Source organism: Amphiura filiformis, chromosome 16 (genome assembly GCF_039555335.1).
Source record: "Amphiura filiformis chromosome 16, Afil_fr2py, whole genome shotgun sequence".
NCBI lineage: Eukaryota > Metazoa > Echinodermata > Ophiuroidea > Amphilepidida > Amphiuridae > Amphiura > Amphiura filiformis.
In genome coordinates this window covers 18782345-18799259 of record NC_092643.1, presented here as the reverse complement: position 1 = coordinate 18799259, position 16915 = coordinate 18782345, and the positions used below count along the sequence as shown (strand labels likewise).

General features: G+C 35.4%; 1 protein-coding gene across 4 annotated transcripts in view; it reads left to right on the top strand.

Moving 5' to 3' along the window:
• The window catches only part of LOC140135678 (serine/threonine-protein phosphatase 4 regulatory subunit 1-like), a 125271-nt gene that overhangs the window by 73235 nt on the left and 35121 nt on the right, over positions 1-16915 (top strand). For all 4 annotated transcript variants that reach the window (XM_072157263.1, XM_072157264.1, XM_072157262.1 and 1 more), the window contains 3 exons: positions 6219-6325; positions 7863-8005; positions 12668-12814. In XM_072157263.1, the coding sequence (XP_072013364.1) occupies positions 6219-6325; positions 7863-8005; positions 12668-12814 (397 nt within the window). The remainder of the gene's footprint in view (positions 1-6218; positions 6326-7862; positions 8006-12667; positions 12815-16915) is intronic.

The following is a 16915-nucleotide window of genomic DNA, read 5'->3' as shown; positions in this document are numbered from 1 at the left end:
AGCTTCATCGCTATGCACATGCAAGCAGCCTCAAGCGTAGGCCTACATAAGGAGAACTTTTAGGTGAAATTATGAGGATTTCAAACATAATGTCAAGACACATCTCTATAACCATGCTAATTCTTGTACAGTGATAGAGTGGACCTTTGAATTCTTGTATTCTCTGTAAGTAATGTCCATGGGCTTTTGCATTTTCCAAAAATGGGAGGGGCATTAATTATTTTTTTTTTACAAAATTCACATTAAAAACATTGCTGCTATCATCTGGCAATGCGGCGGTGCTCCACAAACAATAAGGAATTTCTACAAATTCGGGCCTAAAGATAGTGTAAACATGAACGTATTGATAGCCTGAAATCCGCAATCGCATGGTCGAAAATAATGCGTGTTTCTACTGGGGAAACATTGGCAGGTAATGCAGTTTTATAGTTAAAAGTGTTACCGGTTAATGTGCGCAGTGGAAACAGATCGGATCAGAGTGATGCGGTATGAAAACCCAGCAACAACACTAATTTTAAGCATCAGTAGAAACGTGCTAGTTGTTGATGAATCGGAGTGCTCGGTAGAAACGCACAGATTAAGTTTAGTCGGGGAAAAAGGTGGGGCATTTATTATTAGAGGGGGCTCATTTTTGTCAGAGGATAGTAAAAATGGTAACAAAACTTGACTGTCAAACTTTCGATCAATTGTGAGTGTTGAATTGATGTTATTGTACATTAGCCACTGCAATTGAGACCATTCTGGCTCTCTGCAGTGAATGGGAGGTGATGGGATTGTAAATGACTGACCCTGTTAGATTGTTGAACTCTGAACCTTATTAAACTTGATCAGATTCAGAATCTACCAGTTGTAGAAATAACTGTGTAGTAAGTAACATATGAAACCTGTGCAATGTTTTCAATTTGGCTTTAAAACTCCCCTGTCTTCCCGGGAGAAGTACACTTGTCATTTTAAATGAAGAAAATGCTCATCCAAATGTAAGTGGGGTTCCTTAATTTTCAGACCTAAAAAAATATATTAAAAAACAAATGTCAGCGCAGGTGAAATACTGTTTTTATTATATCATGAATGTTTTCATAACATATTTTCAAAATTCATTAAAATATATCCTGGATGCATAATATAAATTAAATGCAATTAAAACAAGCCATTTATGATTTAGTATCTAGATGATCTATCGTATACAATCCAGGATATCCAGCAAATTTTGATGTAAATTTAGCAGTATGAACACTCACACAGAAGTCATCGTAATATATCTGCAATACATTGGTCGCCTTTGTTTTACCAGCTGGCTCGTTTTTGTCAGAGAAGTTGGCAAAATAACAAGTGACAAGGCGGTCATGTAATAGTAAAGGATAGCATAATAGGATGGCTCGGTACGAGCACTGGTAGTGGTGGGAAAAGGATATAGAACTGCATTACTGGCGCAGCAGTAGGGCCAAACCCGAATGAGAAAGCGCAGCATCGCCAAGGCATGATGGAATTTAATATTAGCTCGAATCATAAAGAGAGAAAGAAAGCGGCACAATTCCCCAAAGATGTTTTTCTTCATAATAAGCAGCACCACAGTGTTGGAGTGAATTAACTAAGGGATAGGCTGTGTTTTTCTAAGATGAACCTTTGATTAGTATTACACATGGGCTTATAATTGTGTCTAAATTATTCAAAAGTGATCTTGCTCGTTAAGACTCCAAGTACGTCGTTAAGAAAATCTGGTAATATCTTCAAGCTATTTGCCTACTCCATTACAGAGAAAATCAGAGTCTGTTTATTTTAAACAAATTTAAAAATTGAGAAGAGACAATCTTGTTAGTTTTCGGGTGTGGAAGTGCAAAATTGTGCCTGTCTGAGTTGTTTTTCATGCAGACTTATCAGGGACATGTTTAAAAGAGGAAACAGCGGGGTACTTCTGGTGTATTTTTCCATTTGGTCGGCGCTGCTTGCGGCCATATTGGATTTCATATCAAAGGGTGTTTTCCATTGGTAAGAAAGTTACTCATAATTTGCGAAACTGATGAAAATCATACGATGTTACAGAATGGTGAAAAGACAAATCTGATTGGCAACCATCAAGGCTACTTCAGGCTACAGACTGAGTCCTTACTTTTGGCATCATATTAGTTTATTTTTGTTTATGATTGGGAACATTTTGAAATGGAAGCTGACAAGGTAGACCAAATTCCATTAGAAGGGACCGCCTCCACAATTTCAACTTTAATAGGCTCCATAGAAAACCTGTTCCTATTATTTTCTCAAGTCTCAAACTTGAAATGTGTATTTTGTGCAGCAAAGTAGGTCAGAATATAACATTGATGCCTCAATTCAAGATGTAATTTATTGGAGTAGAGAGAGAACACAAGGGCTGGCCTCTCAAAATCATGCCTCAATCCTGTCTGCATGTGTGAAGAGATGTCAGGGAACCCATCAGATAGCTTTTTAGTCGAATTTCTCTAGCCTTCTCCACTCACTGTGAAGGCTAGAGCAGTGATACATTGAAAAATCTGGGGTTTTCCCCCAAAACTTTTGGTCGGCAATAAGACCAGAGAAGAAAGCTTAATAAGTTACTAATTATGGTATCTACTGATTTTGTTTGGTATGCATCAGTTCCATAAATTATAGAGATTAATAATTTCATGACTGATTTAAAAAAATTTCACAGGTTTTCCATGTTGGATGATTTTCTATGGTACACCAAGTTCTAATTTTGCCAAAAATTGCCATCTTGTCTTCACTCCTGTGTTACGTGTTGGGAATGTTTTTCTTGTTATTTTGTGATTTATGAAAGACCAAAGATGTGCCAAATCATATTGCACAGTTTAGAATGTGTACCGGTACTTTATTATCTATAAATTTATATTTGAAAGATGAAATCATAGAAAACATTGAAAAAAGTGCAGTAGTGTGGGCTCCAAAAACCCTACATTTTCAAGTGTAAATCTTCTCAGACCTGATATCGACATCCCAGTATATTTCAGAATATCAGTCTGAGCAACCTCTAATTAATAGCTATAGTACACTACACAAGTTAATATGGTGTAGGCCCTATCCTTATAACACTCTCTTCTCCTTCACCTCCATGATCCTCATTAGCATAGTGCATGCTGGGTAACTAAGCACCCCCAGAAAAGGAATAGTTCACTAAAGAACATCTTGAGGCCTGACCCAAAATAATCTGATTCCCAAGTTTTGAAGTTGAAATTCCAGATATTTGGGATGGCCTTTAAATTGCACTAGCAGGTTTTGATATTACGGTAGAAGCAAAATGTTTCACGATGGACGGCCCATGTGGGCCATGACTGAGAGCTGTATAATGGCAATGTGTGGGAAGAAATCATGTTTTGCAATTTATTGCACATACTTGGCTAGTTACTTGCATGTGAATGTTTTCAGAGGGGTCTATTTTGATGGACATGAATATTTTGTTCCAGTTACCTTGTGACCATTTAGCTGCAGGTGGAATATTTCTTGAAATAAAAACATTGTTAAATTTTATTAAATACTGCCAAATTAAATTACTGTGACCAGTAATGGCATATTTTCAGTGATAGATTTTAAAGATTTAGTTGACTGGAAGCCAGTGTACTTTCAGGAGGAATTTGTTTAAATTAGCAACTTGTCTTACAATAATTAGGCTTTTCTTGTTGAAATCTGCACGCCCCATATGGAAGACACAGGGGGTGAAGATTTCAAATAAAGGGAATAAAAACCAAATGATGCTTGCAAGCACTATAGGACTATAGGCCTAAATACTACTTTTGCTACAAAGATGACGCCCTCATCCCTGTCATTAGTACTAGTAGTGAACCCAGAATTGGGTCAAAATAGCCTGTTTTTAGAGCAGGATGCTATCGATTGTATACCCTTCCCTTTTTCACAAAACAAGTTTCATTCATGGTTTGCTCCGTACATTGACTTGATAGCACACTGTTATTGTTCGGAGAAGATCATCATGATGTGCAGAGACCCATTATGTGATGATTATATTCAAAATCATCCATACAGATCTCTTGTGTCCTAAGCTACAGTGAATCTGGGTATCCAGGTCAACTCCAAGCAAAAGCTTGACACAGCACACTGTTATTGTTCGGAGAAGATCATCATGATGTGCAGAGACCCATTATGTGATGATTATATTCAAAATCATCCATACAGATCTCTTGTGTCCTAAGCTACAGTGAATCTGGGTATCCAGGTCAACGCCACACTATTAGCAAAAGCTTGACACAGCTATCATTCCTCCTCCTGTAATAGTGAGTTAACGAGATGCTGTCTTAACACCTCCCTCCCATCGTATACCTAGGGATCACACATGTAATAAATGTAAATGATATCCCACTTGCATTATGTCTGTATTATAGCATCCAGGCTCTGAACAGACAGGAAGACAAAAATTATGAAAGATAATAAGAATACGGCAAATCCATTCCTGAGTTGCGGTTATTTTTATGGCAAATAATTAAATATGGAATTATTATGAAAGAGAGCACAAAAATGTCCTCATGTTCAAAATTGAATGTGTTGGAGCCTGCGGTTACCATAGTTACTGCCTCCAGAAAAATCACTGGTTCCCAATTGCACTTTTGTAGCAGAGGTCATTTGGGGTCATTGAATTGTGGTCAGGGAGGATGTGTTTATGTCTGGAATTCCTAGATGTCTTCAGTCTTCTGTGTGGATTGGAGTCGTAATAACATCACCTCTCTGACTAAGTTCAATGCGCTGTAGTGGTTATAAATCTACATTCATCAATGGAATTTGGAGAATTGTAGTCTGTAGAACTGTCCCAGTTCCTCCCATTGATGAGCTGTTTGTGAACTTTAATAATAGTGTATATTGCTCTACCTCCACTTCTCATGATGTGGATTTGTGTAGGTTAACCATGGATGTAATTCATTATAATGGACATGGTCATTGCATGAATGTGCATTCACATTAAGGTTAAAGAACTGTGCCTTTGACTATGATTTTTGAATTCTGGCACAAATACTGACTTACTGTGATGGTTGAAAAATTAACTTTTAGCAGTTCAATGAACCTCAACGCCCTTTTTTCATGAAAAGAACTTGACTCAAGTGTAAAGGGCTATAATCAGGCATTCTTGCAACCTTGACAAATTATTAAGAGCTATAATAATTCACACAATATACTGCACTTGCCAGCTTAATTAGTTTGTCATTAGGTTGCAGCATTTGAATTGTTCTATTGCTTAGTTTGAAAGTTGACCTGCCTTTGTAATCCAATGCTATCGTTGCTATGGAGCAGAGATTACTTATATTGTGGTACCTGAAAACACAATTCTGTTCATTGTATGCTATGTAGCCTATAAATTTTCTCCCTGCTGTTGTGATCCTGCCTGAAAAATGGAGACCACCAGAACTATTAGTCCAGTAACAAAATGCCTAAAATAAAGATCTGCATCAGAAATGGTTTAAAATTTTGGAGGGAAAAATGGTGTTATGTTCCGATAAAATAAACATATTTTCCAGACATACTGCAAGTTGTCATGACTTTTGAGCAGCACTATAAAATGTTGACAAATATGCACAAAAGAAATATTTGATATGTATACCCACATAGTGCTTTGTAAATAATGCTGATCCAGTTTGATCTCTATCAACTCTCTGGTGCTCAACTATAGAGTGTTGCTGGCCTGTTTGTGTTGATAACATAGAAGTGCATAAAAGAATGTTAAGAAAGATTCATGTAAATACTGAATTCATTTATATTGTTTGAAAATGTATGCAGTTGTGTCATGACCCAGAAATGCAGGAAGTTTCATGACTGCCTGAAGTTGAATATCAACGTACATGGATTTTGAATAGAATACTGCGAATAGAGTATTGTCATCAGTCATCTATCTTCAAGCTGAATTTATACTGGATCACTTATATGCAAAAAAAGGAATATTTGCTTGTTTATATGCTCTTTTTTAAAGAGCCGTTAGCCTATATGCCCTTCGCTTAATTGCAGCATTGATGTCGCTTTTCCAAGTTGAAATTTTTTCCCAATTTGAGAGCGAAATTGCATGGAATATGAACAACAGTGTAATGTAAATTTGGAAGGACTAGAGGCAGCTATTCCAATTTCCAAGATGATTTATTTAGTCTTACAGCTATCATGTTTAAGCTTTGAATGTCCATTGCAAAACAAATTAAACCACCTACATGTATCGTATTTTGCTGATCACATTTTGTCTTTTCTAACTTGTGTAATTACAGGCAAATGGTGGCACGGAACCTCCTGGACACAATTCGGTCGGTGTGCGATAACCCAGAGGAAAGGGATGCCGGCTTGGAATGTATGGCCAGGCTATCCGATGATATTGGTAAGGAAATGCTACGCTATGCTAAAAATCAATTGCATAAATCCAGTATGTGTAATATATGGCAATGTGTAATGAGGTAAAGTCACCTATACAATGATATTGCTGAAGGCCTTAAGTTTTTAATAAGCCTACTATTTACTGTTCTCGATGTCACGTTGGCCGTAGGCGAGTGTGTGTTTTTGAAATAAAGGGAGCATTTCATTTTTTTTGCGGTGTGATTTCAGCAATAAAAGTGATTTGAATATGGGTTTTGTTGGAAGAAATATGGCAGGGAAGTACATGTAGGAGTATGGGAAAAATGCCCCATAAAATATATATGATTATGGTTCAGGATTATTTTGTTTTCCAACATTTTCCAGGTGATACATTGTTTCCATTTTAAATTGTGATTTAATTGTGAAAAGGATTTTAATATTTCTTTTTAAAAAAACTTAAAACGGTATCCAAAATATTATCCATGATTTACATGAAATAATACAGTTTGATACAAACCTCTATAATAAAGCTGCAGATAGAACAAATTATTTTAATAAATTACACTAGTGTCCAAAATGGTTATTCAAATGAAAACGTTTCAGCAATGCCAATTCAAAGGTTTAGATTTTGTATCAGGCATTGACTATACTGATAAGCATGTCTGTCGCTTTTACTTCAGATTAACAAAGATTGATACATGTTAAGGTGGTATTGGATGCATTTTCTAGAAATTAGAAAATGCTTTGAGTATATTTTAAACAGATTAATTGAGTAGGGTAAAAGTACACTGATCAATATGCCTTTTGTTTGAGCAAATCGGACATACGGTTTCCAAAATACATCAATTTATATTTGTATCCTATTGTTTTTGTCAATAATCAATATAGTTAATGAGCTAAAAGGACTGGAAAGGCTTATTAATATGTAATTTTTTGCCAATATTTTGCTAAAATCAATGCATAAATGTTCAGGTACTTTTATTTTGCATACTTTTGCCCTGAAACTTGGTCAAAGTGTTTCTAATATGTTCTAATGTATTATATAGTGAAGCCGCCCTCTAATTTGCATATTTGCATAATTAATGAGCTAATTTGCATAAATGCTAATTAATTATGCAAATATGCAAATTAGGGGGCGACTTCACTATATAATACATGAGAACATATTAGAAACACTTTGACCAAGTTTCAGGGCAAAATTATGCAAAATAAAAGTACCCTGAACATTTATGCATGGATTTTTAGCAAAATATTGGCAAAAATTATGTAAATGAGCTTCTCCAGTCATTTTAGCTCATTAACTTGATTGATTATTGATAAAAACAATAAGATACAAAGAAAATATAAATTGATATATTTTGGAAACCGTATGTCCGATTGACTCCAAACAAAAGGTATATTGATCAGTGTACTTTGCTCTACTCAATTAATCTGTTTAAAACATGTTTAGAGCACTTTTATAATGCCTCCATAACCACCTTAAATGTACCATTTTTAAAGAATTAACATATCCACATTTATTCAAAAGTCATAACCAATCTTAATTTTCCCATTCAATACAGAACCCCTGGTGCGAGCCGAGGTAATGGAGCAAATCCCCCACATAGCCATGCTATGCCAGGAAAATAAGATGTTCTTTCCGGATACCATCCAGGAATACATACTGCCCACAGTGGTACGCTACCTCACAGACAACCACAACCAGGTAAGCAATGGAATTGAAACAACAAGAACTATATAGACAATGTGTTACAAAGTAACGTACAGGATACAGGGCAGCCAAGAACCTCTCAAGGCCCAAGATGTATATAATTCATGTTCAGCATGTTATAGAGACATACTTGTTTGATTAAAGGTATATTTGGCCAAGATGCAGGTAATTCATGTTCAAAATAATATATCTATAGAGACATTTACTTTCGATAAAGCGCATGAAAATAATACGGATTAAACAAACACCAAAATGATACGCAAAAATGCACATTTTGTTTGAAATGAGTTTACTTTGGCTCGCTTTGCATTGCTTTACTCCACCCCTTTCTTTTGGGCCTGGTAACATAGGATAGAAGCTGTACTACTTGCGGTATTATATGGACCACTTGAGATGTGACGTCATTGCGCGGCAGTATGCACATGAATTATGGCAATTTCCATTGTTCTTTGCCCTCCCTGCAGTGTGCGTACACATCATACATGTAGTTCAAGGCACGTGCATTTTAAATCGCCCACCACATTTCATATAGTACAAGAAAGCCATTGAACAGTGTAGCGGTTCGTTCAAGCATATCGATAAACCAGTCCCTCACCTTTGCTGATGAACAATAATTTCAAGTGGTCTATAGTTAGCAGTGCTGAAAATGTGTGAAAATCATCAGCATTATGATCAGTCTGGTATACATCCCAATTTCTCAAACTGCTATAATGGTCAATGGTACATGTGCATAGTTGAACCTTGACCTGTACCCCTTGTGTTGGATTGAAAGAGTGGTTTTCCATACATGAGCTGGCAATTTTGAAGTTCTGAAATTGCATTCAGCTCAATGAATTAGGCAAGAGTGCTTGGGCTACCGTGTTGGCAAGTCACCAACAGAATGGAAGGAGAAAAATAGTGTATGTACATCACTGACTTTGTCATGTGCCTGGTGAACTGCTATTGTGATTATTAGTGTATTCATATCTTGGCAATGCTACATTGAAATCAATAAAGAAAACTCTCATTCGTACCTTACATCTATGGCTCCTCTGCAACAGCTAGGCATACACCTTGGTCTGGTAAGGACATTTTAAAAATAGAAGAGTGTAAAAGACACTTGAATTACATTCCAGATCAGATCTTGAATCTACATCAAAAGTGTGGCAAAAAAGAAACATGTATGCCTTTCTATGTCAGGACAGTCTTTTTATTATTTTTATGCCTTCCACCGGAGGTATTATGTTTCCTGGTTGTCTGTCCGTCCGTCCGAGCTTGCGAGTACAATTTCTCGGAACTGGTAAGGCGTATTGTGATGCAATTTGGTGGAGGGGTGGCAATTGGTGGTCTCCAAATTTTAGCAGGTTTTCGTCTCAAAATATGGTAATTATGTACCTAATTTGCATAATTTATGCATATCAAGAAAAATAACCTTGTGCACAGATTATCTGGAGATCTGTACGAGTTGCAGTGATGAAACTTGGCGGAGAGTAGCACAGCCAGAGGTTCTTGATCTGATTTGCTTTTCAGCGCAAAATTTGCGTAATCGCAAGGTCATTGTGAGGTCATTTGGGGTCATGCGGGGTCAAATCAGCATATTGTTGCAGGTTCATGAAATTTGGTGGGAACGACTACTGTAGGAAGAAAAAATGTCAAGGTCATTTTGGGGTCATCCAAGGTCATCCACCATAGATTGTCGCAGGTTCATGAAATTTTGTGGGGACGACCACTGAAACAAGGCAAAAATGTCAAGGTCATTTTAGGTCATCTGGAGTCAAATCGCCATAGACTGCTGCAGGTTCATGAAATTTGGTGGGAACGGCCACCTTAGTGAGGCAAATAATGTTAAGGTCATTTTGGGGTCAAGTGAAATTGCACCGGTTAAAATGATGGCGTCAAAGTGGAGGCATTGCGGCCGACTCTTTGCGTCGAGAACCGCGCAGGTCGAGAACCGCAAAATTCTAGTTATTATTTTTTATACTTCTTTAAGCAGGGTAATCCCATCAATGAAAACACTGATCTTCCTGGGGGCCCTGCAAGAGCTGTACATTTACAAATTAAAAATACAACTAAAATGTTTTTCATTTTAAACTGATGTTTACATTTGGTCCTATGGAGAGAGCCTGTTGATGGTACGACATGTATCTGCATTTTTATGGCTATAAAGAAATGCCAATATCTTTCAAATGCATGTTCCAATTTTTCTATAAAAATTCACAGCATTCATTATTCACAGAAAAAAAATCACAGCATTCATTATGACCATGTAGAAATATAATAAAACAGAAGCCCTGTGCATTTTCTTCTCATTCGGGAGTCCTGTATCTGCATAATAATGAAGACTACTCACTATTACAGAAAAATCAGCCCTTATTACTTTGGATTTTAGAAATATAATCCTGTTTAGCCAAATGCAACATAGCTAAATCCTAATCCTTTACTTATCATTAATAATATTTGGCCAAATTTTGGAAAAAAGGACCAAAAATGTGCATTTTTAAGGTGTTTTTATGTGTGACAATCAAGCCCAACGACATTTCAGGATATGCATTCTAATTTTTCATGTTATATCTTTTATAAGTATATATAACCAATTATCAAAATTAACATAAAAAATACATTTTTGAGCAAACTCAGAGTCTATACTTTTAACTTTGATTGCTTAGAATTGTGCAAGTAGACCTATGAATTTTGTGACTGCAAGAAATCATGCAAAATTGCATGTTTTTGGCCCATTTCCCTTAAACTTGGAAAACTATACAAAATTTTAACTTTAATTGCCAGTTAAACTAACTAAGAATCAGATGTGTTTCATTTGGCAAAATAGAATAATATTTTGTTAATAAAAAAAATTGGTTCCATATATTTCTTGAATTGGGAGTAGGTGCTTTGCATTCATGGAGTACAATGTTAGCGGCATCAGGTCAATTAAAACCAAATAAGATACACTATGGGCTTCACTCACAAGGTGTCCTGTGGGATGCGGACATTACTCATCCTGCTAACATGGTGGGTGCTATTAAAGTGAAAGAACATAGCTTCACCTCTGGTCACTGGTACATTTGTAAGGTGATCGCTATGGATTTTTAATGCAGTTGGCATAATTATGGTTGGTTAGGGTGAGTGATATTTCGTGGTCTGTTTCACCGTGGTTTCACACAATGACTTATCATAGTGGTATGATATAAATGTCAATGTCATAATGGTGGACTATTTTTAGCAGATGTTATGTGATAGGAGAGTAATTACAATTACAATAAATACAATTTCAGAATAAATTAGCTACTTCATCAAATTCAAACTTGAAATGTTCTAACTCTAGATATTTATCAGTAAGGTGACGAAAAAAGAAAACCCTGTTCTATGGGCCTAACCGACCCAGATTTCGAACAAATTGGGGGAAAATTTTTCCTGTACAAATGAATGCCGACCCAAATTTTGGACATTTCAGGAATTTTTTTTCTCTCAAATTGCAAATTATTTACAGATTTTGGTGATTTTTGGGTCATCTAAAAAAAAAAAAGGCCAACCGACCGACACGACTTGAAAGGTCCATCCGCCCGTAGAACAGGGTTTCTTTTTTTCGTCGCCTAATCGCTGTGAATTTCAAACTCTTCCTATGCCTTTGTACAGGACAGGGGCCAAATCTTATCAGTTCTCAGCGCAAAGCTTCGGCTGCTATGTGGTGGAGGGGAAAAAAGGCAAAAAAAGATTTCCTATTCCAAAAAAAATAAAGATAAATGAATTAATCAAATTTATGCAAATGAGCTACCAAATTAGCATATTTTGCAACAAAAACCTAGTGGAATTTGAAGACCGCCAATTGTCACCCCTCTGCCACGTAACATCAATATTTGCCTTTCTTGTTCCTAGAATTTTGGACTGAATGAAATTCATGTAAATGAGTTACCAAGTTAACATAGTTTATGATGAAAACCTACTGGACTTTGGAACACCGCTAATTGCTACCCCTTTACCAAATCACATGTGACGTGTCCTGTCAAAAGGAGACACTTTTGGGCAGGTTATCAAGTTTGAGGTTTTACATCTTAAATAAAGAGATATTTTGCTCCACAACGCCGTTTTCCACAATGAAATCGGACATTCCCAAGCAAAGATATTGAGTTCATTAGTTATGATATTATAAAATTGTCAATTGAGATATCGGCCTTTAAAAATAATATTGCCAATCTTGAAAGTAGGAATTACCCTGAAAAATGTCTCAAAAAATACAAGATCCAGTTATATTTCGGTCTGAAACCACTAGACAATATTTTTAACATTGACATCACAAATTCGCAACAAACCCAAATTGTGACAAAATCACCACCGGGCAGATCCTGCCCAAAAGTGTCTCCTTTTGACATGACATGTCACATATACACCTGTACACCTTATCAGTTCTCAGAAATTTTCATTCTTGACGGACGGACCAAATGACGGACGGACAACTAGAAAAAATCATATCTCCGGCGGAGTCATAAAAATTAAGTTAGAATCTCATTAACAAAACTAAGATTGATGGTATATGGTACTAAAAACGTTTTGTTTGATTCTTAACACTTTTTCCAGGAAAATGTTTTCTAAAAGGAAAAGACACAAAAATATTGCTTTCAGGCAGTTTTTACGATTTCTAGAGGCACTTACATCTAGTCTCTTCCTCTCTGTCTCATCTAGGTACGGAAGACAAGCCAAGCTGCTCTACTAGTGTTATTAGAACAGGACTTGATAGAGCGCGCTGACATGGAGGAACACGTCTGTCCCGTCATTATTCAGCTTTCCTGTGAGGACAGCTCTGATGATTACAGAACAGAAGCAGTAGCTGTAAGTATTATATCAATTGTCTTTGATTCTTACGAAAATGTGTGACTCTTGTGAGTGTTTTGAAATGAACCTTGCTCACATTTTGACTTGGGTACTTGTGGGCTGGTCTACAATCCAACACAGAAATGTTAGATTAATTTTCATATAGCCATGTTTCTGAAAATCGGTGGTGACAGGTGTCATCCAAAATTCTTACACCCTGACATTGTGTAGTGTTTGAAAGAATACTTAATAAGAAGCGGAAAAAAACATTAAAGCTGAAGAACTTCAATATGTCTCGGCTGTTATACATAAAAATGTGAGGCAGTGAGAAAATGTGTAAGAGCTTTTTTATGTCTCTTCGAAAGCAGAATTCATATGCTAACACTCACAGAACAAAATACCACTGTGGTTAATTAACATTGCACAAAAAGAAAGTGCCACACTTGTTTTCAGTGGTCATAATTCTCAGCATGATTGATTTTAAGAATATTGAAATTGATATAAATGTGTCAAGAATTTTGTCAGGATGATTTTGATGACCTCACTTGTGTAAAAATTATCCCATATCATACAGAATTTTAAAAATTTTTGAAAATTGGTGCAACTTGAAACGGTGCAAATTCAATCCTGTAGAAATGTTAAAAGTAGTTTCAGGAAATTATGTCAATGCTTGTTTTCATCCCTGGTCAATTTGGAGAGCATTTTGCATGGTTGATACCCATGAAAGTGTATCTTTCTAAACACAGTAGTACAGAGATGCCATATTTTAGATTTTAGCCTGAATTCAGGTTTTTTGTGAGTACAAATTCCCATGTTTTATTTATATTATATATTTTTAGCCTGTTTGAGGGCTTTTTTTTTTCAAATTGCACCAACTTTCACAAAATCCGTTAAAATCTTGAAATTTTGGAATTCTTTTTATGCAAATGAGGTATCGCACTGCAGCTAACAAAATTTTGTGGAATTTCAATTTTCTTTTAAATCAATCATGGTACGAATTATGACCACTCAAATGTGTGGACTTTTTTTTTAGTGCACAGTATTTTACAAATTTCCATTAGTGAATAACATTTCAGTTATAGTCTTGAAATCTTAATGAGTTCTTGAAAGATTTTTTTTGTGTGTATTTTAAATAACAGAATTCATAAATGATCACTTTGGAGCAAAATATTCTTGTGGAAAAGAAATTTTGAATACATTTTCATAAATGAATAATAGTCAATCATTGTAATAGTAGAATTCATAAATGACCAGGTAGCAACAAAATATTCTTGAAAATCATAAAATGTTACAAATTTTCATAAATTGATAAGTCAATTACAGCCCCAAATCTTTTAAATGGAAGATGTTGTCAAGTGTAGCCAGTCAACTTGACCCCAAATAGTGAGCAAGGTTTACTTCATAAATTTGTGAGTGGACTTCTTGATTGAAATCAGTTTGAAAGTAAGTATTATGAGTGACACGTGGTATTATACTGAACATGATGGTGGAGAAACGGACAACAACTGCATGACTCAGCAGATCACCGATAGATACTTGGGTGTGTCTTACAACGGACCACAGTGTAGATGTCAGCGAAGTCTTGGCGTGTATCTTATGAAAGACATGGGTAGTGAGATTGTAATTAGAGACTATCTCACTACTCTGTTTTTCGTTAAGGTGCATTTGCCTATTATCAGCCAGTAACCCCTGCTGCATTTACCTATTATCAGCCAGTAACCCCTGCTGATGGAACGCCTGCTACTTCGGGAGGTTAGATTGGGACGTCTTGCTAGGTATGTATGTGGTAATGGGATGGGCCTTGATTGGGGCTGTTTGTAGATACGAATAGAATATACCTTGCTAAGCATGTCAGGTAACTACTGTATAAGAAATTGAACAAAGACATGTAGGCCTATATTTTGTTCATTAGTTAAGGTTTTTAAAAAAACTTTCAGAGATCAGACTAGGACATAAAACATTTTCAGTCAGAAGTCACATAAAAGTGGCTGATAAGCAGGGAAATGCCCTGAAAGCTTAGTTCAAGAAATGTTCACAAAACGTGAAATAAATTGAAAGGTTACTTCATTCTATGAGTGACACAAAAGCGCATTGCCTCGCTTATTTATTGAGGGGTTATTTACTATTTCAAAAGTGCAACAGAACTACTCCCCATTCCAGAAAAATACAGCATTATTTTTTTTGGATTAAAAAATATTATCTTGTTTTGCCAAATGAAACATAACCAAATCCTAATCCTTTAATTAGTTCTAACTGGCAATGAAAGTCAAATTTTAACTTTTGATCAAATTTTGGAAATAAGGGCCAAAAACATGCGTTTTTATGGCATTTTTGGCATGCTGTGCAATCAAGCTCAAAGACAAGTATAAAGACTAATAATTATTTCAAGTTTATAAATGTAGGCCTATTTTAATTTGTGGAAAATGATTTTCCTAATCTTTTTCAAAACAAATTATCAAAAGTAACATAAAATTATGAGTTACTCTAAGTCAAGATTTTGAATGCAATTATATTTCACACTGATATTATTCTCTTTTGGAGAATTTATAGGCCTACTTTGATACAAATTTATAAACCAATTTCAAGTCCAAAGTCATTATTTAGGGTTCATCTTAACCGGCATAGTTACACAAGTTTAAGCGTAACCTTTGTACTATTACTATCGCAATCTTATCCATACTTGATTAATCAGTGATTCTTGATATGAAGATGTGTGCAAAGTTGTATCCAATTTTAGAATACTAGCAGTAGATATGCTTACACTATAATGTGGATAACAAGTCCCTTTGGTCCTTACTGTGATAGTAAAATGTCAGCAAAGGGAAGTCATTTGTGAAATGGTGCCTTGTGTGGGACTCTATTCATTGAACAAATAAGGAGATTTTGGATTCCTCACAGAGAGTAACTTTAATTCAGATTCGTTTGGGATATTGTGCCTTCATAATTTAAAATAATATTATGATAAAAATGTAAATTATGTAATAAATGTAAATTATATAATGTAAATGTAAATTATATAATATAATATAAAAATGATAATACTTTTTCGCTCAAGGCTGATGAAAGTCAATTTTGAGTTTCCCATCACCTGCCCTCACTTCATGTTCCGACCCTCACTTGAATTCATTATTGTGATTTTCCAAAAATAACAATGAAAACTAGTTGCATTTGCAAAAAAACAATGAATTTCTGTGAATTTTTAAAGTCAAAACTGGACATTTGCATTCTCTTTTTAGTAAAATCTCACTTACGCTAAACATCCATCTTTGATTGAGTGAGTGGTTAAATAATGCGCTTTTACACTCGTGCATGGTCATAATGAAAGTCAGAAAAATAATAATAATAATAATAATAAAAAAACTTGTTTTCAGAAATTATGTGACTGGGAAACTCAAGATTAATGGTCAGTAGCTCAATCTGTAATGTTTCACTCAATTTTCTTGTCATTCTGATGAATAAAATGTTTTATCGTTCTTGGGAAAGTGCTCAGTTTCCTTTAAAAATGCACTAAAAATTTTAAGGGCATGACTCGGCATTGATTTTCAGAATCTAAAAAACTGTGTGATGTATGTGCTAGTCCATTGAATAAGAGTTTGATTTTCTGAATACTCCCTGCAAGTATAGAAGACATCCAATATTCATTCATGTAGTGATAACTACAGAAATCTGCATGAAAATGCATCCTATGGTTCAAGTTCATTGAAAGATATGTCAAAAGCAATCAGAATATTACCCATTTCATTATTATACAATTGCTATTTGATTAATAAAATTGATGTTTCCAATTTGGAGGCCACCTGTTTTCATTTGATAGAGGTCAAAAGCAAAGGTGAGCTTGAATGGGATGTCATTGGCAGGCCATGGTGGGGTGCAATGCATTCCAATGAGCTTTTATTTTACCATTTACTACATTTTATCTATAGGCTTTGTTCGGAATTTGTGTACGGGATGGGTAGGACAAGAAAAACATGAAAACTGAGCTGGATAAACAGCGGAAGTCATGTTGGTAGTGAGTGAATTTAATTCATTCTTGTCAACTAATACAAAACCTTTTGCAGATATTTTTAGTAAACGGAACCAATTTTGGGGGAGTAGGCAAAGAATCAATTTGGAGAATTT